Source organism: Crocodylus siamensis, chromosome 9 (assembly GCF_052110815.1).
Source record: "Crocodylus siamensis isolate JL-2025a chromosome 9, ASM5211081v1, whole genome shotgun sequence".
NCBI lineage: Eukaryota > Metazoa > Chordata > Crocodylia > Crocodylidae > Crocodylus > Crocodylus siamensis.
The window spans coordinates 27726824-27740647 of record NC_143403.1 but is presented as its reverse complement, the minus strand read 5'-3'; the positions used below and the strand labels follow the sequence as shown (position 1 = coordinate 27740647).

Here is a 13824-nt window from a genome sequence, read left to right as displayed (position 1 = left end):
GTGCGTTGTACTGCACACGCATGTAGCCGACATGCATGCGTGCACCTTGGACTACATGTAGGTGCATGCAGGAACGTGCAGGCTGCGGGGGCCGTGTATGCAGTTTGCCTGCTTGCGGGCACGCGGTCCCCTTGCCCGGCCCTTGCCCGCGCGCTGCCGCGCCCACGGCGTGCGCCGGGGCCGGGCCGGGCCGGGCCCCTCGCGGGCGGCGCTGTGCGGAGGCAGCCGGGGCCGCGGGCGGCAGCTGCTCGCGGTGGGAGGGGAGGGGAGCGGCGCGGCGCGGCGCGGCGCGGCGCGGAGGGAGGGGGGGAGCGGGGAGGCGCGCGGGCGGGCGGGGGGAGGGGCCCAGCCCCTTGTTCCACGAGCTCGGCTCGCTCATTCCTCCCGGGGAGCGGTGCCAGGAGCAGCGGCCGCCGCGGCTGCCCCGCGCTCTAGTCCCGCCGGACCCGACCCGCTCCGCTCCGCTCCGCCCCGCCCCCCCGCAACTCCGCGGCCGCGCCCCAGCCCGGCCCCGCTTCGCCCGCTCGGGGCGCCCCGCGCTGCCCGCGGCCCGGGCCGCCCTTTGTTCCCCGCGGCGGGCAGCGCAGCCCGGGGCCGGGCCGGGCCGGGCAGGGCGCGGGAGGCGGGCGCGTGGCTCCTTTGTGTGCGGCCGCCCGCGCCCACCTGCCCCGTGAAGAGGGACCGGGACCCCCGCCCCGCCCCGCCGCGGGGCGCAGCGCGGCGAGAGCCCCGAAGGTGGATCTATCCGAGCCGCCCGCGGGGCGCGGAGGGGCGCGGAGCGGAGCCAGCCGCCGGCATGGATGTAAGATTTTACCCGGCTGCCGCGGGCAGCGCCCTGCCCGGGGACCCCGCCAGCCTGGACTTCGCCCAGTGCCTGGGTTACTACAGCTACGGCAAGGTGATTCGTGCGCCGCCGCCTCCTGCCGCGCGCGGGCCGGGGGCGGGGGCCGGCGCGAGCGAGCGAGCGGAGCTCCCCCGCGCTCCGCAGGTCGGGGCTGCTACAAGTTGCCCGTAGCGGCGGGGAGACTGGGTCCCTGCTCCTTCCCCGGGCCTGTCATGTACTTACAGCCCCAGGGGCTGGGGGGGGCAGCTGGCTTGGGCTCCTGCCCCTGGCAGGTGGCGGCCCCGGGGAGGTTCTGGGGCAGAGCTGGTACTTTTTTCTCTCCTTTCCCCTTGCTCCCCTCCACCCAAAGCCAGTGAACTTGTCCCTTGGCCTTTCCCCCCACCAGGCAACAACGGGTGGTTTTGCAGGGCCCCTGGGTGCACACCTGCACTGAACTTGGCCAGGGCAGGTCCCGCTTCTGCTCTCAGGGTTTTGTTTGGGCAGAGCTCTCCTGGCCCCGTGGTTTCTAGGTACATCTTTCCAGGAGGGTGGGAGGGGGTCCTGCTACTTGCTCTGTTCTTTGCAGTGATGCCAAATGAAGTCTCTAACTAGCACATTTATTCTAAGCCTGAGGATTAGCTCAAGGTTCATGTACCTGGGCTGCTACCATTGAGAATGCAGCCGCGGACGTGGCTGTCAAGAAGTTGTGGGCCCACTCGCTGCATGTGCCACTTGCCTCTCTTTTTGTGGCCCATGTACTGTGTAGAACAGATGTTTGCAGGCATAAAGGAATGGGCGCTCCCCGATGGCCACGTTGATTTCCAGAGATGCTTTGAAATACGTATGCGGACTGTTTGCTTCCCAAAGTCTCTTAATCTGGGAAACACAAAGTTAAGAGTGACACGGGGACTTGCGCTGTTTTGAAAAAGACTTGGCTGTTTGCACTGTGATGTGTCAATAGCACATTGAGCTATTAGCGCTGGGCCCTCACACATGCACATAAAGATCCCTTTCACACTGTGTTTTTCCTGGTGCTGTGTTTGCCCAACCTCTGGGGCCTTTTGTGAGGCAGGATCTGAGATGCTGGGGGAAGGAAGGGTGCTGCATGAAGTGTTAATTTAAGGTAAAATCTGATGTGTTGAATCCTTTGCAAATTTCTAGATAAAGTTTGAGGCAACTGTAGAGAACTACAAGAGGGAGAAATAATTTGAGTTCAAAACCAGAGGAACGGTACCTAAGTAGGTAGAAACTTTCTCTGGGGAGAGTTACTTCAGAGTACATTTTTTGCTCCCCTCTACAATAGTTGTAATTTCACTGCTGTGGTCTTCAAGATCTGGTGCTGCCTTGCTATTCAAAATGTACAGATGCACTTTCACTGAGAGATGTAGAACAGCGTTCCCAGGGAATGTACGCAATTCATGCATTGCGCGTGCTCTCTGCGAATACAACACTGAGGCTATTAGCATGCTGCTTTGTTAATAGTTAATATAAAAAGAAAAAGAGACACAGTATCATGAATTAAAGATGAAGTTGTCAACCTTAACTTTGAATCCTGTTAAAGACTGCAAGAGCTCTAAATGCCTGGGAAATATGCACTGTTGTCTGGTATGCCAGTTAAATTTGAAAGCTTGCACTCCTTGACATACTATACACTTACTGTACCTTTCATGCATTGTGTTATGTACATCACACACTTATTTCAGGGGCCAGTCTTGTCTTGTACGAATTGCTGATTTTTTTTTTTTTTTCTTCTGCATCCAAAATGTTGATTGGGTGCTAAAAGAGAAGTTTGTTGTGTAAACTAAGTTGTTTCTCATGCAAACAAAGTTTACGTGTACAAAGACAGTGTATACATTTTTCATTTTCGGGAAGAAGGAAAACAGAGCACTATGCAGAAAGCATTAGACGCAACTAATTTTTTCACCTATAAGATTGTATAACAGTTTAAATTCCATTTCTCTTTGCCCCTTTGCACAGTTTTGGCAAGGATCTTGTAGGCCAAGTTCAGTCTGTTGCAAGAGAGATTTTTGTAATGAAACTCCATTTATAATGGATGTAGGTGAATCAGTTGTTACAGATGCATTCTTGCATTCTTTTGATTTGTTCCCGAGTGGGCCCATGCACCCCAAATTTTGCATGTATCATTTGCAATGGTGAGTATTTGAAGATCAGGCAGGAAAGCAGTAGTGTACAGTACTGGTGTTCCAGGATCAGAACAACCTGTGACTGAGTTCCTTGAAGGGAAGCTCCTAGTTTCTAGAAATCTACCCATTCTGTGGAGCAGAGTGCTCCCCCAACCATGCTTCTTCTGAACACAGTCCCTCTGTTATGCTTCTGTGTGTGCCTCTTCTCTGCTCCTGAACAGGACACTGACATAAGTGCCTTAAGCTAACTCTTTACCTGCAAGCATACTCCAACTGATTTCTTTTACAGAACTGCCTCTCCAGCTTAATTTCACACTTACTCAGAGTTGGTCAACACTGGCTAATTACTCCTGGTGATTATCACTGATTTTTGGGAGTATTGCTTTTGGATGTCAGATAGAGCTTTTCTGGACAGAGGCCTTTGAGCATCTGCTTAAAATTAAGTACAAGACTAGTTCCAGAATTCCTGTTTGTACTGAAGTAGCTTCTAGATCAGGATTTTATTGTGATCATAAACTTCAAAGTGGTTGCATGGTAAACAGATAACAGCAAAAACAAAGGCATCAAAAGAAGAAGTAACTTGCCCAAGGTCACACAGGTAGTCAGCGGCATAACCTGTGTTGGAAATAATTTGTCCTGAGACCTAGTCCAGTGATTCACTAAGTGTATGCTAAATGTCCATGACTTTAATAGGCTCACTTACATAGTTGAAGGAATATATGCTTAAATGCTTTGTTAGACTGGGGCAGTACTTCCTAAGTATCCTGTGCTGGGATAGAAGTGATAGAAGTCAAAGTATAACCTGCCCCTGTATGCGTTAGAGATGGAAGTAGGCCTCATTTGCTGAGAACTACCACTAATTGGTAGAACTGCATAGGGAATCATAGTGTGCCTGTTTCTAGAAAAGTTTGGCTCTTGTGTTTATGTGCACTAAAACTTCACTAAAAAATAGCTGTAAAAATTACAGAAGGTTGAAAGGGACCAGCTGTTAAACATTCTACTTCTGTCTTGAGCCCTTTTATGGTTCTGCTGATGGAAAGTAATTTTGAACATTTGCTATAGCTTAATAGTTTTTTCTAAACAAACTTTTCCACTTATTGAGTAGATTACATGCCTTGTAACTGAAAATATTTAGGGAACTACCATTCATCATAATGAATAAAAAGAAATGGTAAAGTAGTCACAGTTCTCCTAGTGCTATTTAAAAAATTCCAACCACCACAGCTTGGTCCAAGATACCATTATGGCTACAAAATTAGCCTCCTTATCCAAAAGTTTACTGCAGTAAAAATGTATAAAATATCTGTTTTAAGTGTTAAAAAATTCATATTTGGGTGCCTTGATTTAGATAACAAATTTAGGTACTAGCTTGATTTTTTTTTTTTTTTTTTTGGTTGAAATATTTTATATTTTGGAAATAGAGCCCAATAAGTTATCTTTTTACAGTTATAAGAGAGAGAGAACATTGCATGGTAGCCTTACAACAGGGAAAGGATAATCTCTATTTTTCCATACTTTGTGTAAGGAAATGCTTTACCGTTTTGGCAATTGAGGATCCTGGGCACAACATCGAAACAAGGACCATAAGCCATGTACAGTAGCAGGCATTTTCAGATAGAAATATGATTATTACATTGTCTGCAGAATTGCAGTCCTGCTGGTTGCATCTCTGCTGGTTATATATGCCTGGACTTTCCTACATGTCCCTGACTACTAAATCGAAAGAGATTGTGGATTAAAATCCATAAAAGATCTTGTGATTTTCCTTTTACTGTACCACCTCAATCTGGGTTGCTGTTTTATCTCAGTGAACCTCTTGCATAACTGGCAAGTTTCTGAGATACTATTTAAGCTAAAGTCTGAATGGAGATCTGCGGAACTTCATTACCGCACAGACGGTTACTGTTGGGAAGCAGGGTGGTACAAAATGTCTCCCCTCCCCACCCTTTCCTTGGTGACCAAGATGTAGCACTAGGGATGCATGAACTCTGGTATAACTAAAATACTACTTTTTCAGTACCTTGTCCCTTGCTAATAAGGTTTTCAAGGGATTCATGGCAAATTAAAAATAGAATACAAATTATAATTTGTACTATTGCTAGTACTTGCAGTACGTTTTTTTTCCTGGAGTAGTGATCCCACAGCTTTTCATGTCTTGAATCTTCTTGAGCAGCTAGCTTTGAAAATGTGTCCTTATATGCCAAGGGCAGCAACTTACAAAGAACTATGTTGTTTTGAATGAGCTTGTGTATAATAGTGATACTAATTGGATTGTGCAGTGTAGAATTTTTTTTGTTCAAATAATGCAACTTCTGTATTGAATAAACCATTTGTATGTAAAACACATGGAAAAGTTGGTTTTAAAAGCAGTTAACATAGCAGAAGCTGTTTTACCCGGTTGATGATTTTTCAGCAATTTTCATTACAACTAATTACAGTTTAATACACAAAAGACTTTTAATGATGTACCGTAGTATATGAAGAGTGCTAGGTTTTATTATTAAGATTTTCTGAAGTATGTATAAAATGGCACATGGAAAAGAAACATAGAAAACTTATAAAAGAAGCTCATGCATAGTCATAGTTCAAAGAATTGGAAAAATGCAGTTATTTTTTTAAACTGCCTTTTGAGTCATAACATTGCTCATATTACATTTTAGTTCCTGATATGAAGTTATTAAGTCTTATTTTCCCTATGAAGTAGGTAAAAGAAAATCAGAAATAACAGTATTCCAGGCTTGTGTCTGTACTATGCAATCTCTACCACTATAACTATGCCAGTGTAGCTACCCTGGCAGAGCCCCCTAGCGTAAAGATAGTATATGCAGATGGTATAATTGTGCAGTAACTTCCCTTCTATCTCCCTGAATGACATAAGCTAAGCAGCTGGAACTGTTCTGTATTCAGGGTTTTGCCAGCAATGCTTTATCAGCTGCGAGCATTATCTTTTCACACTCCCAGCTGACATACCTATTTCAGCAAAACTTTCCAGTGTATCCCCATCTATGTTCCATGACAAACACTTCTATGTGAGCAACTACATTAAATTGTGAAGTTCTTTGGGGCTGAGACTGTATCAGAGTATAATAAATGACAGTACCTAGCACAATAGGGCTGAATAAGTTTTGACCAGTAGAAGGGTGCTGCATTAAATTAGTATTTTTATATGTTATTACTGATAATAATGGATGTAAATAGTTTTGTGGGATTCATTGCACTGTAAATGCCTAATGTATATGAACATAAAATGCCAAATTATGTGGGATTTCCCATGGACCTAAATGTTTTACATTTTTAGGGTTTTAACTGGTTGTGATCTTGCTCTTGGATCTGTAAAGTCAGTGATGCTTTATAGCATGATGGAAAATTGGGTACTACACAAATGTTATCCAGGCTAATACCTAATGACAGGGCTGAATTTCCAAATGCTTAAAACTATATGATGGCAGTCATTAGTCATCTCTGTTGTTACCTGTTTAGTTAATATAATTAACAAGTGCCAGGATCCATAGTGTCTTGAAGATGACTGCAACCAAATTGAGAACTTTAAGGTGAAAATCTAATTAGGAATTTAGATAACAGTGTCATTCAAGAACCTTCTGGTCCTCACCACTTTGCTGCATGAAGATAAAGACTTTGAGATCATGTTTTCCACTACATTCTTAATTATTTTTATAACAGGGTTACAAATCCATATCTACTTCAGTTCAGATGCTCTTTTATGTGTGTTCTCTTTGCTTGCAGTTAAAAAAATGCTAACAACTTCTCGAATGTAATACAAATATTAAACTTGCAAAAACAAGAGGAGGAAAGCCTTTTATTCTAGAACAGCACTTCTCAATCTTTTTTAGACTCAAGGCCTCCCCCCTTATCCCCACCCCCATGTAAAACTCACAGCACCCCTCAGCCAATGCCAGTTCTTAGCTTTCACTTTTTTTTTTAACAAGAAGGAAATAGAAGATTTATCTGTTGCAAAGAACTCGAATGGTCAGAATGGCTTTTAACTTTATGGATACCTATTTGAGAATTTTGGGTTTATCTTGTGAATCATGTGTAAATGTGTGCACACTTAACAGTGCTAATATTAGTACCCCATGGCATCCTAAAGGATCTCACAGCAACCCAGAGTACTGCAGAACCTTGGTTGAGAATAAATCCTGAGATGATCAGTTTGCTTATCTCAGCAGATGTTAGAAAACTTTTTCCTGGGGTAGACTGGCTTACACTACAGTATCACTCCATTGTGTTGGAAGAAAATGGGTTTCATAAGCAGACTGTGTAAATATGAGTGATTATATTTTTATCTATAACTTGTATTTATGTCTAAAATTGTGCACTAGTTCAGCAGTTAACTATATATTATTAGAAATTAAATAAAGTAGCAAAAATGGCTTATCTTATTTCTAGCTTGTTTACATGCTACATTTGCTACTGCTTAATATAAAGTCATTTTCTCTGTTTCCCCTCCATAGTCAGTCATTTTCTCTTTTGTTGAGAAATGCCTTGTTAAACATTAACAGGGAAGCAAAAACAAAAACGAAAAACCTTATAAACGTATAAATCTACATAATGTAGAAAATGGTTTGGTTAAAAAAAAACAAATGTTTCAAAAGTCAAATTTAAAAAAATTGCAAATTGGCAGTATGCCTTTAAACCCAATACACATTTTCTTGGAAAGAAATAGCACATTTCCCTCATCTTTTCACTAGCACTATTATTTCTTAACTTTGTTTATCCTCATTGAGGCCTGATGCAAAGTGGGAAACTTCATAGACTTATATGGACATTAGTTCAGGCTTGTGCTCAACTTTTCATGGGAGAAAGTATTAGCAACTCAACATTGTATTTTTCCTGCTGTAAATTTAGACTTCTAACTGCCTGGGTCACTTTGACTATACTTTTCACTCTTGGGCACATGCTTGCAGTAGAAAGTAAGGCTGTGTGAAGCTTTGGTCACTGATTTGGTTTGGAGGAGATTTGGCTTCATTCGGCAGCTAAATCTCCGAATCTGAATCAAATCGGGAGACCCATTAATCTCTCCAAATCGAATGGGAAACCTCTGATTTGGAGAGATTCGACGCTTCGGACGTGGACGCAGTTTTATATCTTTTTCTACATACCTCAAGGTACCAGGCAGCTTGTGAACGCTGAGATGCTGGGGTGGATGAAGCATCCCATAGGTGTGCGGAGGGGTTCCTAGTGTGCTCGGTGGCGGACCTGGAAGTGAGTCAGGAGCACTTTCAGGTCTGCCACTGAATGGTGGGGGGGAGGAAGGGGGAGGACGGGGGCGTTGGCTCTCCCGCGTTCCTGTTGGGTGCTCCAGTTACCCCAGCATCTCAGTGTTCATGAGCTGCATCTGGTACCTCGAGGTGGCTGAATCGAAGCGGGACAGTGATCCAAATCAGCAAATTGAATTGCTATCTCCTGAATTGGGTTGAATCTGAATCTGAATTGAATATGGCCCACTTTGCAGATCCCTAGTAGAAAGGGCTTAATCTGGTAAAGGAAAGTTGGAGGTAACATGCGCTAGAACTAAGGGTGAAGGGTTGTGTGTGATGTGGCCAAGTGCACCTGGACAACCTCCAGAAAAAGGGATGTTTGAGTTCTCTGACAGCATCCTGTTCTTTGCCTGTTCTGGCTGAGATGTCTTTTCTGAGCACCAGTCAGCTTCAGCAGTGGATGTGACAACACCATAAAAACTGTAGACTCCCCCTTTGCCTCCTGCCCCTCACTGAATATAGAGTGGACAGTTTGGGTCTCAGGACTTTACATCTACATTTACTTTTCCTGAGGTTTAACAGTTTCCATAGAGGCAGCTTAATGAAATTCCTTAAATATGCAAAATGATTCCTGTGTATTAAGTGAAATTGAAGCCTAGATCCAGTATTTCATAGCTACTTATGTTACAACAAAGTCAGTTGTATTCTTTTAATAAGTCGGTTCCGAAAGTAACGGTTGGGATCCCAAATAGGGCCATGCCATTTAAAGTCTACAGAAATTCAGTTCATGTTCCAGCAAGCCAGAACCCATGCAGCTGCTGTTCTGTTACGTGAATACAGGGTCCTGGTTTTTGGAATTGTTAACTTCCTTTATTCCTTATTTTCATGCATCTAACTTTTGAGGGTGTCTCGTCCCATAAAATGCAACAATAAAGAAACGTATACATATTTTTTAGTTTGAAAGCTATTCTTTTTCAGTCAGTAATTCACACCTTCATTTTTGTTGATAAAGCCGTTCTTGCTCTGAAGCCAGTGTCTGCTCATCTGGTGTTATGACCAGTAGTCCCCACTTGCACTTCTAGGTCATGTCCACATGAGTGCTGCTGTTTGTTTCCCCGGGGAAAAGAAGCAGTGACGTACCTTGTGCTGCTAGTATTTGTCCTCGGGGAACACCTGTGCCACGCGTGCTCTGGTGCGTGGCAGGGTACCACATGTGGGGTAGGGTAGGCTGGGGCCAGCAACTGTGCTGGCTCCAGCAGCCTTACCTGGGATCCTGGGGGGCCTTTGGGAGCTGTAGTCTCAGTGTTGCTGCATCTGGGAGCCTGGCTGGCAGCCAGAGCATGGCTCTGGTTTTGGGAGGGGTGCACTGCCACCATGTGCACTGCCCCACTTTTTTGTTTTTGCATGTCTTTTTTTTTTGACTCTGGGATCTCCTGGGGTCAACCCCCCACCCCCCCAATGCTGCAATGTAGCAGCGCAGGAAATGCCTGCGTGTGCAGTGGGTGGTGCGTGCATAGGTCTGAGATGCCACATATTGCACGACTGCGCTCATCTGGATGCAGCCCTAGAAGTGATTTTCAGAATCAAAATATTCTGTATCTAAGATTGAAGAAAGGGGTACATCATTGTATAAAAAATAGTCAAATATTTTGAAATTTGTGTACCTGAAAATCTACGTTTAATTCCTGATCACGCAAACACTTATGCATATGAATAACTTTATATGCATGAATCATGCCATTAAGCTCAGAGAGGCAACTTATATCTGTAAAGTCATGTGCATTTGAAGGATTGAAACATATCATATAAATATTGATTTTTTTTTTTTTGTTCCTGTTTTTTGTGAAAATTGTGCGAGTATCAACTCAGCAGAGCTGTTTATTTCCAGAGCAGAATATTTATTTTATATCTATGGTATTTTACCGCTATTGTACTTATTTATAGTCATGCTGCTCCTGCAAGTTGCTGCATTTTGGCAGGTTTAGGAAAGTTGCTTATTCTTGCATATTCATAAGGATGCATATGTTAAATTAATTTTTACTATCTTTAGTAAACTGATTTCTGATTGACAAAGGTTTATCCTTTTAGGAAATGTGTTTTGTAGAGTAAACAATATTGAATTTCATTTAGATAAATGTTAGTATTGTAGGTGAAACTGAAATTCAGTATGCTTTATTTGTTGTTGGTTTTTTAATCAGTAAGCGTAAAGGTACAATAATAACCGTCAAGCAACTATGTAATATAAGGATTTAATTCCCCTGATAGGCTCTGCGGTTGTGGTTTGTTACCACAGCCCAAGACAGTATTTCTTTCCTTTGTATTGTTTATCATGATTAGAAATACTTTAATCTTTTTTACAAAACTTGTGGCAGGGTTTATACTATACATGTGCACCCAAGCCCTACTGACTTAAGTTTTAGTTGCAAATGTACCTGAGAGGATAATTTATGCCCATAACTGAAAACATTTATATTCCAAAATATACATTGATTTAAACAAAACTAATATCCACGCTTGTGTGACTCCTTACTGTCTGTGGTTGTCTTAAATTTCTAGTAACTTTGTATAACGTGATAAACTGGCATACAAACTCACTCTATGTTCTGGCTGGATCTGGATCTCGGGGCTCTTTGTGGGCCGGATCTGGACCAGGTGGCAGCCGAGGCAGTGCCTGTGATGGGGTAAGTGGCAGCAGGGCAGGCAGCAACAGGAGAAGCAAAACAGCTCTTTCTCCCTGCTTGTTGTCAGCGGCCATGCCCAGTGGGACCTTGTAGCCCTGCATTCTGTAGCAGGCCCCACTGCTGATTTTCCTGGACCTCCGGGAATCCCACAGGCTGAAAGAGAGCTACACGGGCTATATGTATGATGCTGTGGGCCTAAAGTGACTTTCTACAATAAAATAACTTGTATTTTAGGTCTCACAATATTTTTAAATAAAGTGATAGAACATGTATACTTGTTTTCCCTTCTTTCTGACATTCTTAAACACCTACTTTAAGGAATATTTGCACTGACAAAGTGCCATGACGGAGAGTAAGTACCAAGCACCTCATGTGCTAAGCATGTGTAGAAGTGAATTACACGTTACTTTAGACAATGCAGTCTGACTTGCCAGAGGCTTGTATGGTTGCTTCCGTGGTAGAAATCTACCTGTTGTTTCTGGTAGCTTTCCTCTGTTCTTTTATTCTTGTATTTTTGTATTTGGGTTTCAGCCTTTGAAAAGCATGTTTTGGAACAGTAGCTGGGCTTCCTCGCTCATGAAAGACTTTTACAAAACAACCCCATCTTGAATATACATATAGAATTGGTACCCCAAGGATTTAGCTATAATTCTTCTGCATAACCTTGCATAATCATCTTTCTCCAAATGGGCTTGATTCACCCTGATTTGCTGTTGCAGTACTCTTTGTGTAGGAGCTCTGAGTTAGGCCAGTAGTTATTTGCTCCTGGAGAGAAGCTATATTGGGGTTCCCTCTAGCAAAAACTGCCCGTGCAATGTTTTGAGTAGGTAGGAGTTCCCTTCTTGTACTCCGTCTCTGGGAGAACTGCCTTCTTTTGGCCTGCTTCTGAGTCACAGGAGAAACATTATATTTAACAGCAGTTCCTCTCAGCCCCAGCGTACTTACAACCACCAGGACCATGGACCTGCAGCCTTGAGTTATGCCAACAAAAGCCAGAGGATCCAAGGGTTGAATATTATCCAGAGTTTTAGCAAACAAGTTGTGGAAAACAAAACTATATTTTCTGTGTTCACTATATGGATATGTTCAGGGAGTCAAGACAGTAGGTAAAAAGTTTTACCAAGTACTTTGGCACTTTACATACTCAAAGCTGTTTGGAGTACAGTGTGCCATTTGCAAGCCTGGAATGAGTCTTGAACTTTCTATTTCAAGAGTAGCTCTGGTCTGAAAAATGGCTGTAAAATAGTATTACAGTATTTATTTTTGCAGTAATTTACAGATGCAGTTAGTTCAGTTTAAGATAAAACATATTTTGGTAAATGTAGGCTTATTTTGGGATTTGAAAGTTGAAACGGCTCTTTTTCTCTTCTGCATTATAAAGAGCTTGAGTGACATCTGGAAAACTTGGTTCAAGTTCCAACTACAGAAAGCTAGAAAACCCTTTTCCAGTATTATCATATTCATGGCATTACTCAGTAGAACTCCGACTCATGAAAACTCCCAGAATTTAGCTATTTTTTAATAATTTCTGTTTGAACCAGAAGAGTTCTGGTCCTTTGTTTTAAAATATAGTAGAATTTAGATGGATAGATTTCTTTTGAAAAGTTAGTAACCATGGTTTGTAACATACAGAGGTCTGAGAACACTGGAGTCAGAAGATATCATTTTATACTGACACCTTAAAATATGCATTTTAAAATGTAATTGCAATTTAAGATTGAATCAGTTGAAATGAGCTTTCATAGCTCTAGAAAATCAGTAAGAGGTCACATTTTATTATGAAGGCTAATACTCTTATCCCATCTATGTTACTAACTGAGGACCTTATGGCATTCCTTGTCTGACACTGTGGTACACTTTATGGTCCATCTGAATCTTGCCATGGCTGCGTCATATTTCATACTACTTGACAGTATGAACATGTAGAATTTTTTGATGTGGAACTTTGCAAAGTTATCTCCCTGGGAGAAATGAGTGGTATAGTGTGGTGATACAGAGCTTGATTCATATGATGACTACTTATGTGTGTGAACTTTGTGCTATTTTATGCCTTACTCTCCTGCAGAATTTCTGTTTATGACTCATAAAACCCCAACAACTCATAATGTGCTCAATTTGAGAAATTAGGACATCAGTAGCATTAGTACTTACAGTACATGGCAGAGGACAGGGGCTAGATATTACAAGAATACAAAAGTAGTATATATGTTCTTAAATTCTGAAGTATGGGTCCCTTTAGTTTAATTTATTCTCTGCGTGGATGAAAACTGGTGGCAAACATATGCTTTGCTGTCTCCTGCAGCTGCGTTTTTTTTTCTTCTCTGGATTTAACCTTTTTCTTTTAAAATAAATTTGAGAATAAGAAAGAATACCACTTCTGTAGAGGAAAATCAATTCTGAACCTTCAGCTTCACCAATCCAGATTGATGGGTTGCAGCTGCTCTGAGTGAGTGACAGGTAGTAGAGCACTGTTGAGAGCCGGCTTCGAATTTTGAGAGCAGGAATCTTCACCTTCTATCTTTTTTTCACTATTATTTTTCAGTTTTTAGCTCCTCTTCCAATTTTTTTCTCTCTCTCTCTTTTCCAAGCCTTTATATTTCTGGGGAAAGTTGTTGCAGCATATTTCTACGGCCAAAAACAAGGCCATATATATATATTTTTTTTAAAAAAGAAGATCGCTGGTTAGAAACTTGAATCACTACAGTAAATAATTTGGGGATCGCTTGTCTTTGGTGCCCCTGCAGGTTTGCTGTATGAGGATGCGTGCCATCTTTCCTCTGACAGTCTTCATTTAAAGGTGAAGTCTCTATTTGAAGAACAGAGCATTGATACTAATGAGACTGATATGATAGAATTAATTTTTTTCCCCCTTTGGCTTTTGGTAACCAAGCAAGACTGCTTACAATATGCTGCTATCCTGCGTAACTTCAGCAGTTCGTGTTTTGAAGATGTTTGGC

General features: G+C 42.5%; 1 protein-coding gene across 2 annotated transcripts in view; it reads left to right on the top strand.

The window, feature by feature from the left end:
- Positions 1-311: 311 nt before the first annotated feature.
- TOX3 (TOX high mobility group box family member 3) overlaps positions 312-13824 on the top strand; it is a 106958-nt gene continuing 93445 nt past the window's right edge. Inside the window, exon 1 of one of the 2 annotated variants that reach the window (XM_090063444.1) lies at positions 312-898. In XM_090063444.1, the coding sequence (XP_089919570.1) occupies positions 797-898 (102 nt within the window). In that variant the 5' untranslated portion in view covers positions 312-796. The remainder of the gene's footprint in view (positions 899-13824) is intronic. The other variant, XM_090063443.1, reaches the window with a different exon arrangement.